The sequence below is a fragment of the Gobio gobio genome (assembly GCF_949357685.1).
Source record: "Gobio gobio genome assembly, chromosome: 6".
In the NCBI taxonomy this organism is placed as follows: Eukaryota; Metazoa; Chordata; class Actinopteri; order Cypriniformes; family Gobionidae; genus Gobio; species Gobio gobio.
Genome location: NC_137102.1, coordinates 53,781,812 through 53,799,464, shown reverse-complemented (window position 1 = coordinate 53,799,464; position 17,653 = coordinate 53,781,812). Strand labels below are relative to the sequence as shown.

At 37.1% G+C, this 17,653-nt stretch overlaps 1 protein-coding gene across 1 annotated transcript in view; it reads left to right on the top strand.

The window, feature by feature from the left end:
• Positions 1-17,653, top strand: part of LOC307128673 (uncharacterized protein) — a gene marked incomplete at its 5' end in the record, with an annotated part of 70,026 nt that overhangs the window by 14,012 nt on the left and 38,361 nt on the right. Inside the window, one exon of the mRNA XM_079820613.1 lies at positions 14,017-14,070. Within this exon, the coding sequence (XP_079676739.1) occupies positions 14,017-14,070 (54 nt within the window). The remainder of the gene's footprint in view (positions 1-14,016; positions 14,071-17,653) is intronic.

Sequence of the window (17,653 nt, the reverse complement as noted above, 5' to 3'; positions counted from 1 at the left end):
GCATCCAAAACTGTTATAATTCAACTACCAATACTTCTGTAATACTAATCAGTCACGACCAGGGGTTTTGTCCTGGACGTTATGATGATGGCGCTTATTAAAAGCAGCTATTTAAAGGCAGTGTCCTCAAGCACTGCAAAAAGTGATTTTCTCTGTATGTCTTGTTTTCCGGCAAAAATTTAGGGCCTATATAAACATTCTTAAATCAATATGTATTTACTTATGGAAGCTTGTTTCCGCCACAGACTAAAACATTTTAAAAGATAATTCTGATAATTTTCGCAATTCTGACTTTATATCACACAATTCTGACTTTATATCACGCAATTCTGACTTTATATCTCGCAATTCTGACTTTATATCACACAATTCTGACTTTATATCACGCAATTCTGACTTTATATCTCGCAATTCTGACTTTATATCTCAAAATTCTGACTTTATATCACGCAATTCTGACTTTATATCTCGCAATTCTGACTTTATATCTCGCAATTCTGACCTTATATCACGCAATTCTGACTTTATATCTCGCAATTCTGACTTATCACGCAATTCTGACTTTATAACTTGCAATCCTGACTTTATATCTCGCAATCCTGACTTTATATCTCGCAATTCTGACTTTATATCACACAATTCTGACTTTATATCACACAATTCTGACTTTATATCTCGCAATTCTGACTTTATATCTCGCAATTCTGACTTTATATCTTGCAATTCTGACTTTATATCACGCAATTCTGACTTTATAACTCGCAATTCTAACTTTATATCACAAAATCCTGACTTTATATCTCGCAATTCTGACTTTATAACTCGCAATTCTGACTTTATAACTCGCAATTCTGACTTTATATCACGCAATTCTGACTTTATATCTCGCAATTCTGACTTTATATCACACAATTCTGACTTTATAACTCGCAATTCTGACTTTATATCACGCAATTCTGACTTTATATCACAAAATCCAAACTTTATATCTCGCAATTCTGACTTTATAACTTGCAATCCTGACTTTATATCTCGCAATTCTGACTTTATATCTCGCAATTCTGACTTTATATCACACAATCCTGACTTTATATCACACAATCCTGACTTTATTTCTCGCAATTCTGACTTTATAACTCGCAATTCTGACTTTATATCACGCAATTCTGACTTTCTATCACAAAATTCGGACTTTATAACTCGCAATTCTGACTTTATATCACAAAATCCTGACTTTATATCTCGCAATTCTGACTTTATAACTCGCAATCCTGACTTTATATCTCGCAAATCTGACTTTATATCACGCAATCCTGACTTTATATCACGCAATTCTGACTATATCACGCAATTCTGACTATATCACACAATTCTGACTAAAGCTCGCAATTGCAGTTGCGCAGTTATAAAGTCCAATTCTGAGGGGGAAAAAGGACTGACTTTTTATCTCAAAATGCTGATTTTACAACTTGCAATTGAGACTTTATATCACGCAATTTGCGGGGAAAAAAAATCTGAATTGTGAGATAAAAAGCCTCTATTACCTTTTAATTTTTTTATTCTGTGGCGGAAACAAGCTTCCGAATCAAGATGACATAAGAAATTAAGTCTTGTTTTCTGTAAATTAATTTATTATAAATACTTTTTTGTTAAAAAAGTTTATGCTTAAAACGAGAAAAATATCTGCTAATGGGGTAGGAAAAATAAATGTTTATTTTTCTTTACCTCACTGGATTTTTTTTCTTCTTCTTGTTTTAAGCATACATTTTAAGCATTGACAAATTTAAAGTTTTAAATTTTAAGCAGAAAACAAGACTTTAACTTCTTATGTTCCGTCCCTTTGCTTTTCAGGTAAATGTTTCTTTATTTAAGAATGCTTAGCTGTTTGTACTTGGAAAACACTACAAAAATACCAAGAATCAGTAAGAAAGTCATTTTTTTGCTGTGGAATTCAGTGTAAAGATGCAATGGTGTATAAAAGCCATATTGAAATGTCAGTTGTGATTCGTTTTGATTGCATAGGAAGGAAATACATCGTCTTGTTTTCTGTGCAAAAACATTGTTGTACTGTGTTTAAAAGACTGTGAATGCACCTTTTTGTGGTGTGTATTTTTAGGGAAACTCCACCCACAACCTTTTGGCCCTGTAACTCATGAATTCAAGTCACGTTGATCACTTCTATCTTGTTTTTAAAGTTCATGTGAATCAGTGGTTTTCCTGTTCCTAGTACACGGCATAAACAGGCAAGCCTTCAGTGTTTCAACATCACACCCAGAATTTCAAAGTATTTAAAGCAGCACAGGGTGTAAGCCATCAGATGTGTTAGGGATACGATCAGACGTCCTCTCACACGAGAAAGTCCTGGATTATTTTAAGCGTAAGTGCATATTTGTGGCCTTTTCGTCGATCCTTTTTATCCGTCTCTCTGACATTTTTCTTAGCCTTTTGCCAGCAGGAGACTGCCGTCTTGCCCAAAGCTCTATATATAGCGACTTAAACGCCTAGATTATGATGGGTCAATGACACAGTAGACATCATGAGCTGCTCTCTGCTCTATATGAATATAAGGTCACATGCCAGCCTAATTACTGTGTGCTGGTTACATTTTACATCAGGTTGAACATTATTATAGATGAATACTCTGGTATTTTGATAAATAAGAGATGAATGTTGCTTTTATGAAGTTTGTGTTTCATGGCAAAATTGACTTTCAGCAGGATGTTGACACTTGTAAAAATAAACCAGCACTTAGCAATAATATTTGGGAATGCCACCATGAATATTAAAAACACACATGATGAATATTGTACACTCTTGATGTTGAAGGTCAACCCAGATAAGAACTTTATTGTTCAGATGTTGCTCTTTTATGGCTCAAGAGACTTCCTGGAGTTTTCAGGAGTTCGCTACAGTGTTGCGTTCCAGTTGGTTTTTATTATGCCCTTCACTCGCTAACTTCCCTCCGTCTTGTTCACTCGGATGTGTGTCATTGCTCACGTTGCGTGAGTGCCCACAACTGCCGGGACCTTTGCTATGGACTGAACTGGAACGTCCTAAGCCCTTGATCACTTGGAATCCACTATGGAGTTGATTTATTATTTATTTTTTCCTTTACGAAATTGTTTAATGCAGCATTCTATATGTATATAGGTGTGTTTGGGTTGTTTTAAAGCTACACTGTGTGATATTTTCCCCCATCTAGTGGTGAAAATGTATATGACCATCCAGAATTTTTGTTTCTGTTCCTCTCAATTCCGATTTCGTTTTAACTCCTACGGTGGCCGATTTAGTCCAAGATTAACATGGCTTCCAGTTCGACCTCGTCCACATTCGACACGGTGCCATCGAGTGCTAAAACGCGAAAGGCGAAGCTTGAATTTACGGGTATGTCCCTCTTTGGCTAATGTACTTTCAAGATGGAGGGGCAACATGGCGACCCGCATTCAAACCCCTTACCCGTATGTATTTTCAATGGCATTTTATAAACTTATGAGAATACTTTATTACTTGAAAGAAGTAAATATACATTAAAGGGTTAGTTCACCCAAAAATGAAAATTCTGTCATTAATTACTTACCCTCATGTCGTTCGACACCCGTAAGACCTCTGTTCATCTTCGGAACACAAAGGAAGATATTTTAGTTGAAATCCGATTGCTCAGAAAGGCCTCCATTAGCACAATGCACGGTTCACTCTCAAGACCCATAAAAGTTACTAAAGACGTCGTTACAAAGTCCATCTCACTACAGTGGTTCTACAATAACTTTATAAAGTGAAGAGAATAGTTTTTGTGCGCAAAAAAACCCTAAATAACGACTTATATAGTGATGACCGATTTCAAAATAATGCATCATGAAGCTTCGAAGCGTTATGAATCAGTGAGTCGATTCATGATTCGGATTGCGTGTCAAACCGCCAAACTGCTGAAATCACGTGACTTTGGCGATTCAAACCGCTGAATCGACTCACTGATTCATAACGCTTCGAAGCTTCATGATGCCTTGTTTTGAAATCGGTCATCATGATATAAGTCGTTATTTAGGGTTTTTTTGCGCACAAAAACTATTCTCTTCACTTTATAAAGTTATTTTAGAACCACTGTAGTGAGATGGACTTTGTAACGACGTCTTTAGTACCTTTTATGGGTCTTGAGAGTGTAAAGTGTCATTGTGCCAATGGAGGCCTTTCTGAGCCATCGGATTTCAACTAAAATATCTTCATTTGTGTTCCGAAGATGAACGGAGGTCTTACGGGTGTCGAACGACATGAGGATAAGTAATTAATGACATAATTTTCATTTTTGGGTGAACTAACCCTTTAATGAGCGCACATATATTTTTGAAAGAACTAAGTATTTTTAGCTAAGAATAAACTAAAAAAGTTACACAGTGTAGCTTTAAATGTTTTTTTTTTTTAAATCATAGAGTTTGTGGTGGGGTAAATTAAACGCGATATGCGGTGACGTCACAATTGTGTTGCATTGTGGTATATGGAGCTGCCTGAAGTGTACACATGAAGTAGACTCGCTCCTTCGGTCAAAATCGAGGGAGTGAGGGTCTGTCCATATAAACTTCCCTCGTCCAGTTCACGAAGTGAAATGCAATTCAAAATGGCGGCAGAGATTCCCCGGCCCCAGGGGGAAATGTTCAGGGAAGTGCTTTGCAAGTGTGTGTCTAAAAGTGGAGTGGAACACAACACTGGAGTTTTTTCCTGGAGTGAACAAATGGTATGCTTGTAATGTGGTCTTGGAAAAATTTGATAAAAAACGTTTGAGCTCTTATTGAGATCTATGACTTTGGTATCTTGGCAAATCTGAGCAGAGTTTGAGATATTTTTGAGTCATTTTTATATTTATTTTGAATCTCTAGAGGAGATGTGTCAGATTACTGTGGGGGATTCTTGGGAGAAACATCTGAAAAATAGACTTAAAGGTAGGATAGGCTATTTTCGGAGCGGCTAACAATAGCAAGCTAGCTTGAAAAACATAAGATCCCTTCACACACACACAGCAGGGTGCAACAAAAGCATCACGAGACTGTGTTAAACTACCTCATGTCTCAAAGTACATAACATTATAATAATAATGAACATAAACAACTTAAAGAGCACTGACCTGTACCACCTGACTGCTGCAGATTCATTTTGGTGTTGATAAATTTGAGTCACAAACCGCTCACAGGTTTACATCTCTTCCAAATGACAGTACTTATGATGTGAACGCAGCCATAAGCTCATTGTTTTGGTTTAGGAGGAACTGTAAACGGTGGCTGGTGTTTCATTTGTGGCTCGGTGACTGACGTCTGTCTAACTCTGCATAGTATGAAACGCTGTTGACTTGTGATGTCTGCGCGAGCAGGTGTGCAGAGGTATGAAAATACATAATTTGACAGGCAGGTAGGACATTGTACCATTGCATTTGGACCAAATGCAATGATAGGACAGACATTTTATGGTCCTACATCTCCCACAGATGATATGCATATAAATACATTTAGACGACTTAACTTAGTGATTGCTAAAGAGACTTTCAACCAGCATAACAAAAAATGCTTCTGGAACAAATCACCTATCCTGCCCTTAAGCAAAATGTCAATTTTCTCTAAATTGAATCTCATTGCTGGCTTGGAGAGATATTAAAGAGATATTTATGTATCTACACTAAGGAGATATCGCAAAGCTAAACTTTTTCTGAAACAAGAACTGACAAATGAATGAACAAAACAGGAAGTACTTACACACAGACTTAAAATAATGACAGAAAAATCTGTCATTATTAACTCACCCTCAAGTTATTCCAAACCTGCATAAATGTCTTTGTTCTTCTGAACACAAAGGAAGATATTTGGAAGAATGTTTGTAACTAAGCAGATCTCGGCAGCCTTTGACTACTATAGTGCGGAAAAAATACTATGGTAGTCAATGGCTGCCGAGATCTGCTTAGTTACACTGTAAAAAAAAAGGTTCTATATGGCACCAAAAATGGTTCTTCGTCATAATCATAAAGGAACCACTTCTGGTGCTATATAGCACCATATCTTAACATGTTCTGTATATGGTAGCGGTGCTATATAGCACCTTAGTTAGCGGTTTTATATACACTCTAAAAAAATAAGGTTCTATATGGCACCAAAAATGGTTCTTGGCTCGTAATCATAGGGGAACCTTTTTTAGTCCTATATAGCACCAATTTTGATGCTTCAGTGGTTCTTCAGCGGTTCTTCAGAGGTGCTATATAGCACCTTAGTCAAATAACCGGTGAAGAACCGCTGAAGAACCACTGAAGCACCAAAATCGGTGCTATATAGCACTCAAAAAGGTTCCCTTATGATTACGAGCCAAGAACCATTTTTGGTGCCATATAGAACCTTTTTTTTAGAGTGTACACAAACATTCTTCCAAACATCTTCCTTTGTGTTCAGCAGAACAAAGACATTTTTGTGAAGAAAAAGTACATACTTTTGAGTGTGTAGCAGAAGAGTAGGCAAACTTTGGGACGTATTACTTCGTCATCATTAACGGACAGCTCTGTCGCTTAGTTACATGCATCCTGTCACCGTAAACTGCCCTGCATGTCAATCATCTTGTTGCAGTTGAAATCATCCACATTAAATTTCATAAATTTTCCTACCGCTTTGGAGAGAAATGTAGTAGCATGTTGAGACTCTCCTGTCTCCTCAGGTGTTTGCATTTTGAATAATGATGCATTTAAATGGCCAAACGTATCTTTATAAAAGTTCACAATGCTGTTGCAGATGAAATATAATGTGAATAACATTGAATAATTGTCTTTTCGTCATTATCTTTTTGACTCGCACGTCTGTGTTTGTAGTTTTTTTTTTTAACACTTTTGTAGTTCAAATCGAATCCCTGTCCAACTCGCAATAGGTTGTGGGCAATATCAGCCGTTAGAGTGTGCACGGATCTGCACTTTGGATTCCAACCCGAAATAGCAGACAATCCGGGTATCTTTGGAATACTCTTTTAAACATACTACGATTTGGGATGTATTAATTATTTTTTCGAGTATTTAAGGATGGATAGTATGCGTATTGGGACGCACCATTAGTAATGAATTAATACTGCACAGGAAACACAGGAACATGAACAAAAACATAATGAAACATAACATAACTCTGACACCTATAGGGTAGTTTGAGCATTTGAGTGGATTTTTTAGTCTGTTGCTCAGATCTATTTTCAGGCTACTGCATCTGTCTCAGCATCTGCGTGCCGCCCGGTCCCTGAAAATTAGTGCCGCCCTGCCATTTACTGCCCCATTAAGCCAAGCCTGTTTATCAGTACAGGGCTTTGATTTGACTCTTGGCGGAGCTCAATGTTTGTTCAGGTTTGGATGTGGCTCTGTTTAAAAGATGTGACATTTAGATTTTGTTGCACAAACCTATAAAATAGCCTTTAAAAACACTTGTTGATAATGTTCACTGAAATGATCTAACTTATAAAATTGATTTATAGAATGTATTTGAACTTCAACATCATGATTTAATGCTCATTGTCGGTCGAATTAATGATCTTTTGGTATTTTTGATTGTTTGTTGTTAAACGAAGTCCCACATCTTTAAACACTAGAGCTGTGCTCTTTGCCGTGCTTAAAGATTTTCATGTTCATGTTTCTTCTGGGGTTTACATGCTTGCTGCATCGCAAAACCGTTTCAGATTCACGTTGTTAGCTTTGTGAATTTGTTTTTTGCATCATAGCTGTTGCTATATTGTGCATTTCAGATCTTTGATACACTGTAAACCCTAACACTCAAAATCATTAACTGGTATGAGAGCCAACTCAAATTAAACAAATTAGTTCAAACATTTTATGAGTATTTAGAACTTTGTACTTCTTTTGAGTCCTCAAAACTGACACATTTTAAGTAATCTGAATTGTTTTGAGTTTTATGAACTTTAATTTAGACTAACTTAAATTTAACCGGAACTGGGCTGGGATTTCTATTTCCCTGCATGTTTTGCCATGACAGAAAGGGACAGAAAATGCCAAAATGTTTTTTGTGGAAAATGCCAAATTTGTTTGTGTGGTGTTTCCTAGACTGGGTAAACCCAGCCTGATCTGACCTGATTCTGTTACACTTTTGCGGGAACCAATCACAGACTGGCTTGGCTTTAAACGAACACGATGTTGAATTAGCTAGTTAAAGGTAGCCAAGTTTCCACTACTAAAAATGTAAGATTACATTATATTTTTAAGTTAAAGGAACACTCCACTTTTTTTGAAAATAGGCTCATTTTCCAACTCCCCTAGAGTTAAACAGTTGAGTTTTACCGTTTTCGAATCCATTCAGCCGATCTCTGGGTCTGGCGGTAGCACTTTTAGCAGAGCTTAGCATAGTTCATTGAATCTGATTAGACGTTAGCATCTCGCTCAAAAATGACCAAAGAGTTGCGATATTTTTCCTATTTAAAACTCGACTCTTCTGTAGTTACATTGTGTACTAAGACCAACGGAAAATGAAAAGTTGCGATTTTTCTAGGCTGATATGGCTAGGTATGGCTGCGTAATATCATTGCGCACTCATGGTACGGCAGCAAAGTTCCTTAAATTATTCAGCAGGAATGAGAGTATAGTTCCTAGTCATATCGGCCTAGAAAATTGCAACTTTTAATTTTCCGTCAGTCTTAGTACACAATGTAACTACAGAAGAGTCAAGTTTTAAATAGGAAAAATATCGAAACTCTTTGGTCATTTTTGAGCGAGATGCTAACGGTCTAATCAGATTCAATGATCTATGCTAAGGTATGCTAAAAGTGCTACTGCCAGACCCGGAGATCGGCTGAATGGATTCGAAAACGGTAAAACTCAACTGTTTAACTCTTGGGGAGTTGGAAAATGAGCCTGTAAAATCTATTTTCAATAAAAGTGGAGTGTTCCTTTAAATGTATGAAATAGCTTACTCAAAGATAACTTAAAGGTCCCATGGCATGAAATTTTCATTTTATGAGGTATTTCAACATTAATATGAGTTCCCCTAGCCTGAATATTGTCCCCAAGTGGATAGAAATGTTGATCGGTGTAAACCCGAGTTCTGGCTGTCTCTCTCTGCCTTTGAGAAAATGACAGGCCAGACGAGCCAATCCTGAAGCCTCCTGGTTTGACGTCCAAGCAGGAACGGTTTCCTCCCTTTCCTCCGCCCAGAGAATCTGGCACGCCCATGCAAACGCTCGAGAGATCATTAACGTTACTTGTGAACGAGTGAACTGGCAGTTTCTCAGTGTTTGGATGTACAAATGAAAACAGAAGTCTTTCTTCAGTTCCTTCTGATCTGTGATCATTGATTTCTGATGTGTAGCTAATTATTTATTATTCGTGCACACGCTGCGGCTTCTCTCTCTCCCGACAGAACGGTGTTTTCGTGTTTTCTATCTTGTGAGTCAGTGTTTTGTACGTCCTCGTCGCGTCTATCTGTTCTAAAATGTGCATACAGTCTTTTCTGTTTAACATCAGCAGTAACATCTTTAGAGATAAACCTCACACACGCCGAAGCTCGGCCTTCAACATCCCCGACCCCCAGTACTGCATCTGGCCCACAGCGGAGGCACCAAACGCGGCGTGAGATTAAGCAGAAGGAGGGTAAGCGTGAGGGTATCCGGCTAGCCAGCCTAGCCCCACAATAAACTGGATTACATTCGATTACTGCTGTTGTGTCTTTGTTTGCGCTGTGTAAGTTACTCAATGCGCATCACTGACGCTATTCATATGATTGGAACATATCTAGAAATAATGCTTTAATCAAACTTACTAACTCGTTCATCTCGCTGTAATGGTACATTGCATGTGTTACAAAGTTGGTAGAATAATGATGAAGAGGACTCGGTGTGACTGGGACTCGTGTTTATTCAGAACTCTCAGATACAAACACAATAAACTCGCGCTGACTGACAGCGCTCTCATAACTCAGTAGTTACTATAAATAACTTTGTTAGCAATCGCTCCGTCTCCGTGATGTCCTGTTCGCGAACGAATCATTCTTTTGAATCGGTTCTTTTTAGTGAACCGAACCAGTTCACCAAATCGGACTGAATCGTTCTAAACGGTTCGCGTCTCGAGTCAGCGCTGATCCATAATTTACTAACTTTCTGACATGAGTGACAGCCCCTCTGACTAGAAATAAACTAATAACCTGAAGTATATTCTAGTAACTACAACAGTTCACCCTGAACTGAGACATGCTGAGAGAACTGATGTGAAGTGAACACAGGTCCATCTGTCTCTGGCAGACTCGTGCCTGCTCGTGCCTCGTTAAACCACGCCCCCTCCGCTCATTTAAAATGCAAAGATGTCAGCCAATCACAACAGTGGGCGTTTTTCCTGAAGTCTCACAGCAGACACGCCTCTTGAAGCAGGGCAGTCAGCCACAGGGCAAACAGCAGTATAGAAAAAATGCCTTTTATTTCTAAATTATGACATTTTATGATGTAAAAATCATACTAACAATATAAGTACACCTCAGGAAACACTATAAAATAATAGAAAAATGCCATGCCATGGGACCTTTAACTTTGATGCGACTGATTGCCTCAATATGTTTTTGAGTTTTGCCAATTGATTCGGGTTTACGGTGTAAGAAATTGTCTTCCAGTTGTATACGCTGATTCATAAAGGGCTAGCATATGCATGGTTAGACTAAAGTGAAAGTTGAACTGGGCTTCGTTTCTCAAAAGCAAGTATTGTAGAAACAGTGGCCCCACTGGTCTCTATGATCAACTTAGCTCACGAGGCTTTCGAGAAACGCAGATCTGGACAGGATCACTATTATAATGTTTGCTAGTTTTCCTTAAGTCCCGGCCTTCCCACTTTGGATCTGAGACAGAATTGCTCGCTGTATAGCGGTAACACCAGGTTTCCCCAGACCACTGAGGGATGATTAGTTAACCAAAACTTGGTTTCATGTGGCGCACCAAAAGAGAGCTCCCTCGTAAGGGTGGGTTTCCTGCAGCACTAGTGGTGCCACCAGCACTGGAAACAGCCTTTAATCATGACATGCAGACATACATGCATATGGACTGTTAAAAGAAACTGAAACACACAAACCCCAAAACCCAAGAACGACTCGTGACTTGGTTGATTATGAGTTTATTTGAACAGAAATGGGTTATTACTTACGTTTCACCTGCATCAAACGGCCAGGGCATGCACAACAACCACTAAAAGGTTAAAAGGGATAAAAGTCATGCGGAATCTCATAAATTCCTTTTAATTGGCCTTCTCCTGGGTATAATTGCAGAGCGACCGTATAAGGTACAATTATTGTTTGTCATGTTCTGAGAGCATGCTTTGTGTGAGGTCTTTCCAAATGTCAGAGCCTCAGGTAGTAGATGAAGTATACATGTGGATTTGTGTATGTAAAAACAAGAGAAATACAGTAAGAGAGAAATATACTGGGAAATATACTTTTTACACTATTCAGTAAATAATGAGAAGACTGATATGTTAGACATGAACACTTTCGCATCTGCACAGCCCAAGTATTTTACATTAATACTGAGTGCAGTTCATTTAGGCTGCGTTAAGAATTAAAATGAAAAGAATTTAAACAAATTAAACAATATGTAAGCACAATATGCATGGATAAGTGATTCATATTGCAGTATGCTACATCGTCGACACATGAAATGCATGTATATTAAATTAATATACAGCTGTTCATGGTTTGTTCATGTTAGTTCACAGTGCATTAACAAGTGTTAGCAAGATTTAAATAATACATTAGTAAATGTTGAAATTAACATTAACAAAGATAAATAAATGCTTTATAAGTGCAGTTAATTATTAGTTCATGTTAACTAATGTAGTTAACTAATGTTAACTAATGAACCTTATTGTAAAGTGTTACCATTTTTTAAAATATATTTATAGTATTTGGATGCATACAATATCCACGTATATAGAAAATTCAAATATACTGTGAACAGAATGTATAATTATTACACTGTACAAAAATATTGTTGGTTTAACTTAAAAAAGTAAGTACCCTGGTTGCCTTAACAGTTTGAGTACATTGAATGAGTTAATACAATGAATGAAATTGGTTTAATAAATAGAAACTCAAAATATTATTGTATCTGAACCACATAAGTAAACAAAAATGAAAATAGCACAATTTGGCATGTTTCACTGCATTATAACAAATAAAACACAAAAATGTTCATTGTATTAATTCACATTTTTAACTTCAACAAACTCAAAATTTTAAGGCAACCAGGTAACTTACTTTTTAAATATTTTCTTTTACAGTGTAGTAGTATACTAACCAATAAAGGCAAAACTACAACTGGAAATGTCTTTAATGTTTTTAGATGGATTTAAAACCTCCTGGGACCCTAAAAAAAAGTGTTTTGAATTTAGTATTTTTTCATGTCATTACATTGTTTAGAGCATAAGAAACAAATGGAAAAAACATTGACACCAGTTGTTAAAAAAATTAAATGACATTAAATTACATGTATAGGCAAAAACAATGGGATTTATTTTTAATTCACCAATCAATTTTTAGGTTTCAGGATTTTTTTTAAAACAAACTTTGTTTAAATATGATTCTGAACTATGTTATGAAATATATAACGAAATGCATTGATATACCATTTTGCTTTATGAAATATGTGGGTAAAATGGCCATACTTGGATTTTCCCATTCAATAAAATGTATCTACTGCATCTAATTTGCATATTAATGTGCTCTTGGTGCAACATGTAATGAAAAAATAAGTGTAATAATGGGAGTAATAATTGGCAACATTTTCAAATCAATATTCCTATTAAATATTAGATATTATTATGTAATTTATTTCCCTATTCACTTGTTATGTCTCCAAAATGCCTGATAAACATGATTTGAGTCCTGGCGTCCACTACAGTGGTCATTTATGAAATCAATGCCCTGTTTTGTAACAGAAAGTCATATTTTGATTAGAAACCCCATAACATTTTCCTGAGATAATTTGAATTGTCCCGAGACAATTTGAAAATGAATCCAATTTAAATTATGATTAAAAAATATTATCATATTTCCATAAGAGTGCTAAACATTAATGTCAGCCATTTTTAAAGACCAAGAAGTTGTTGTCCTGGTGAAACCTCCAAACATTTGGTATCTCTCCAAAGCCCTGAATGTGCTCTTTACAGGACATCCAGACTGTGACATGTGACAAAAGTCTATTCGTGGGTCCCAGGAGGTTAAATATCAATTTTCACACTTTTTTTCTATGAATCTGAGCTTAGTCGAGTCAAATCTGTCTGTCACATGACTGATAATAGTCTAAAAGAATTTTGACAAAATGTGTAGTTACAGTGTTTGCCTTTGTAGGGCAGTAGTGTGTTATTTATTCCCCATGCAGAATGTGGGACATATTTACATACATATTTTCCGTCAGGTGTTTCACCATACACAAATTACATCCACATGTAACCAGAAACATGCCATTTTAGAATTCACATGATGGGCAGCCACAGCCCTGCAACTCGGGAAAGGAGGACATCTCTTACCAGCGTTTCCATATGTGTACGGCTTGTAATTTAGGACCTCAGAAAGTGCAAAAAAAGTTTTTAGATAAGCTCTCTTTACAGTTGGGTGTAACATGTTTGGATTTTAATGACAGGCTGTCTCAAATTTCATACTTACTTTGCAATTAGGATGTGTGCATATTTAACTTCTTTGCGCTTGATTTCTCTTTGTGTAATTAGTATGTAAAAATGTAACCCAAATTGGAACTGCAAAACTCTAATTATATCTTCAATTAGTGGAATGCACTATGATTATTTAAGGCACAGAGTCTTTACCTACAGCTTACCACATTTCCCATTTCTAGAAATATGTGTGATGTTAACACAACAGATTAAAGGGTTTAGAATATCCTAAAAAAATATGATGTATATAATATTATAGTTATTATACTTTTTATGCATTACAGTAATGTCACAGTGCATTTAATGGTCCTTTGAGGTGCAATATGGCTGTGATTTTAACAGCATTTGTCCTCTTTGTTTTCATTCAGGGAGAGAAAGGAGAAGATGGCGCTGCAGGATCAGATGGACAACCAGGAATCCCTGTGAGTTTATGTGTCTTTATCTTTATATATTTATTCCATATTCTGATTTCTGCCACAGTTTTAATTCACAACAAACCCATTTTTAAGCCACCACTTGAAAATCTGCCGATGCTTTAAAAATATACACTCACTGGCCACTTTATTAGGTACACCTGTTCAACTGCTCGTTAACGCAAATATCTAATCAGCCAATCACATTGCGGCAACTCAGTGCATTTAGGCATGTAAACATGGACTGTGTCTAAAATCGCCCCTTATATAGGGCACTATTTGATGAGACAGCCATTTGTAGTGGTGTCCAAAACCATAGTGGACGTTGTTATCGAGTGCACTCATTCAATCCCACAATGCGCCGCAGTAACAAGTGTACAACTGATGCATGCTCAACGGCTAGAGAATACCCATAATGCACTGTAACGGTCGCGCTGAATAAATTCTTGCATCTCACCAGAGGTTTCAAATGATTATGAGCACCACCCTTCCGGCGCACTCAGTATCTGAATTCACTCACTCTTCAAGTGGACTATATTAGTGGAGTAATGTAGGGAATAGTGAATGAGGGGATAGGGGGTGATTTTGAACACAGCCACAGTCAAGACGATCTGCTGAAGTTCAAAGTGAGCATCAGATTGAGGAGGAAAGGTGATTTAAGTGACTTTGAACGTGGCGTGGGTGTTGGTGCCAGACGGGCTGGTCTGAGTATTTCAGAAACTGCTGATCTACTGGGATTTTCACACACAACCATCTCTAATGAGTGGCAGTTCTGTGGGTGAAAATGCCTTGTTGATGCCAGAGGAGACTGACTAGACTGGTTAGAGCTGATAGAAAGACTACAGTAATTCAAATAACCACTCGTTACAACAGAGGTCTGCAGAAGAGCCTCTCTGAACAACAACACATCGAAACTTGAAGCAGATGGGCTACAGCAGCAGAAGCAAATCATCTGAAACTGGTTTCTTGAACATGACAACGAGTTCACTATATTCAAACGTGCACTTTTGGGATGTGGTGGAATGGGAGATTCGCATCAGGGACGTGCAACTGTCAAATCTGCAGCTGATGCATCTGATGCTATCATGACAATATGGACCAGAATCTGTGAGGAATCAGCAACTTGTTGAATCTCTGCCATTAAGAATTAAGACCGTTCTGAAGGCAGGTACTAGCAAGGTGCACCTAATAAAGTGGCCAGTGAGTGTAGTTAGTTCAGTTTGATTAATAAGTCACCAAACATCTGCAGTCACACATTTTTAGGAGTATATCATCTGCTTTTCTGTGACACCTGTAATTTTCATTACAGACAAAGTAAGAAAGAGATTCTAGTAAATCTCTAGTTTTCAGGTTAGCTTGCTGTGAAATTTCTGTAGCCGATCAGATTAAAACTTTCTAAATGACACATTAGCACGATAATAATGTTCTGTTATGACGTTTACACACCGTGTAGTAGTGAAAGGGTACTATGTGAAGTTTCATGCATGATGTTTCTGGTGGAAAGGGCCGTGTCACATGGTTTGCAGGAGGCCCCACACATTTGTGGTGTGCTGCTAAATCTAGATTTGGAAATGATGAAACCACAGTGTTTACTAATCCCCAGAATACATCACGGAGATGAAGAGTAGCAGATGATATATAAACAGCTCTGTTTATGCTTAAAATGTTCATCCTGCTTCATCACCAATCATGCACATGTGGACTGCAACTCTCCGAATATGAGGAAGCAAAACGCTTCTGTGGCAACTAGGGCTGTAGCTATTGAATATTTTAGTAATCGAGTATTCTACCAATTTTTCCATCGAGTAATCGGATAAGAAGTAGCCTACTTTTTCTTTATTAAAGAGCAATACTAAATATACATTAAAAAATAAGACGGGTATCTTAAAGTGAACAACTAATTTGTTTCCTTTTCAGAAAAATGTAAGTTTAATTGCTGAAATTGCATACATTAATATCTGTGAAAACTAAACCAATTTAGTGCATTCAGTTGCCATATTATATTCAAAATGCAAATATATAAATAAATTAAAACTACTATTAACTATTTTATTTACTGTTAAACCTACAACCTATAAATCAAAATAATAGTAATATAAATGCCTAAACATTGTATTTATGTTGTGCAATTTAACTTTCAAGCTTCAGCTCAGGTATGACAGAAGCCTTTACTGTCTTCTGAAGGCTTTGTGGCTTTTGTAAGAAGCAAAAAAATATTGGACAGGAAGGAAACTTGGAACAAGAGCAAGATTTGAGATAGGCATACTAGAGATGCGCGAACCAGCTCTAACGTCACAGAATCCACTGTTAAAAACAAACCATCACCCGGACCTGTGATTTTCTCAGATTTTCTCGTCACATTACAATTATTCACATTTTCAGTGTTAAGCGCAATGCTATCATAACATATAAGCTACACTGAAGTAGGTTGCTTTTAAAAAACTTTACATTTCTTAAATAACCTAAACCAGGGTCGACAACCTATGCACTGAGATGTGTTTGTGTTTAATTCAGATAAAGTTTTTTGCGCAGAGCTAGGCTAGATTTTGAGCTAATCATTCATCATAGGGACCCACTTTATATTAGGTGGCCTTAACTACTATGTACTAACATTTTATTTAAAAATTTGATACAATGCACTTATTGTGTATATACATGTTTTTACATTGTACTTACATTTTAAAAAATACGTGCATGTAATTACATCTGTAATTAATTTCTGTAGTTACATTTGTAATTACACAGTTGACACTTCCCTTACACCTAACCCTACCCTTAAACTTACCCATAACACCACACCTGTCCCTAACCCTACCCGTATCCCACCTCAATATCAGCAAAAGTGTTTTGCAATACAATTTGAACACAGTAAGTACATTGTACTTATTTTTTGATGTAAGTACATAGTACTTTCCTATAGCTCAAACAGTAGAGCATGGCGCTAGCAACGCCAAGGTCATGGGTTCAATTCCCAGGGAAAGCAAGAATTGACAAAATGTAAAATGTGTAGCTTGAATGCAATGTAAGTCGCTTTGGATAAAAGCGTCTGCCAAATGCATAAATGTAATGTAAATGTACTTAAGGCCACCTAATATAAAGTGGGGCCCATCATAGTAACACAGCTTGTTTTATTAAGTTAGGAGCTATAAAAGTTAGGAGCTATAAATAGCCTGTGATTAAGGTGTGAGATTTAAATTACGCAAATAAATGAAAGCGCGCAACTCTGAAAGCACGAGCGCTGCGCATCACGCGCACACAACAGTTACAGCTCGTTCTGCTATTTGTTGCACTTTGAGAACATTTTAATGGTGTATTTCGGTGATATCAAGTATATAAAGTCCCATTAAACATTTCACAAACACATCACAATGCCGGTGATGCATGTGCAAACTCCATTCATGCTGGTTATGTGTTTCGAGTGCTGGAATCTGCCTGACAAGCCAGACCCACATCAAGATGTTGGGTATGGAAACTCACCATTGGCAGGACTCAATCCGAGGGGCGGGATAAACGGTTGTCTTTCAGATTCCCTCTGCACGCAATTGGATAGCGCTATGAGCGCTACAACCAACCAACCAGAGCAAAGAAGGTA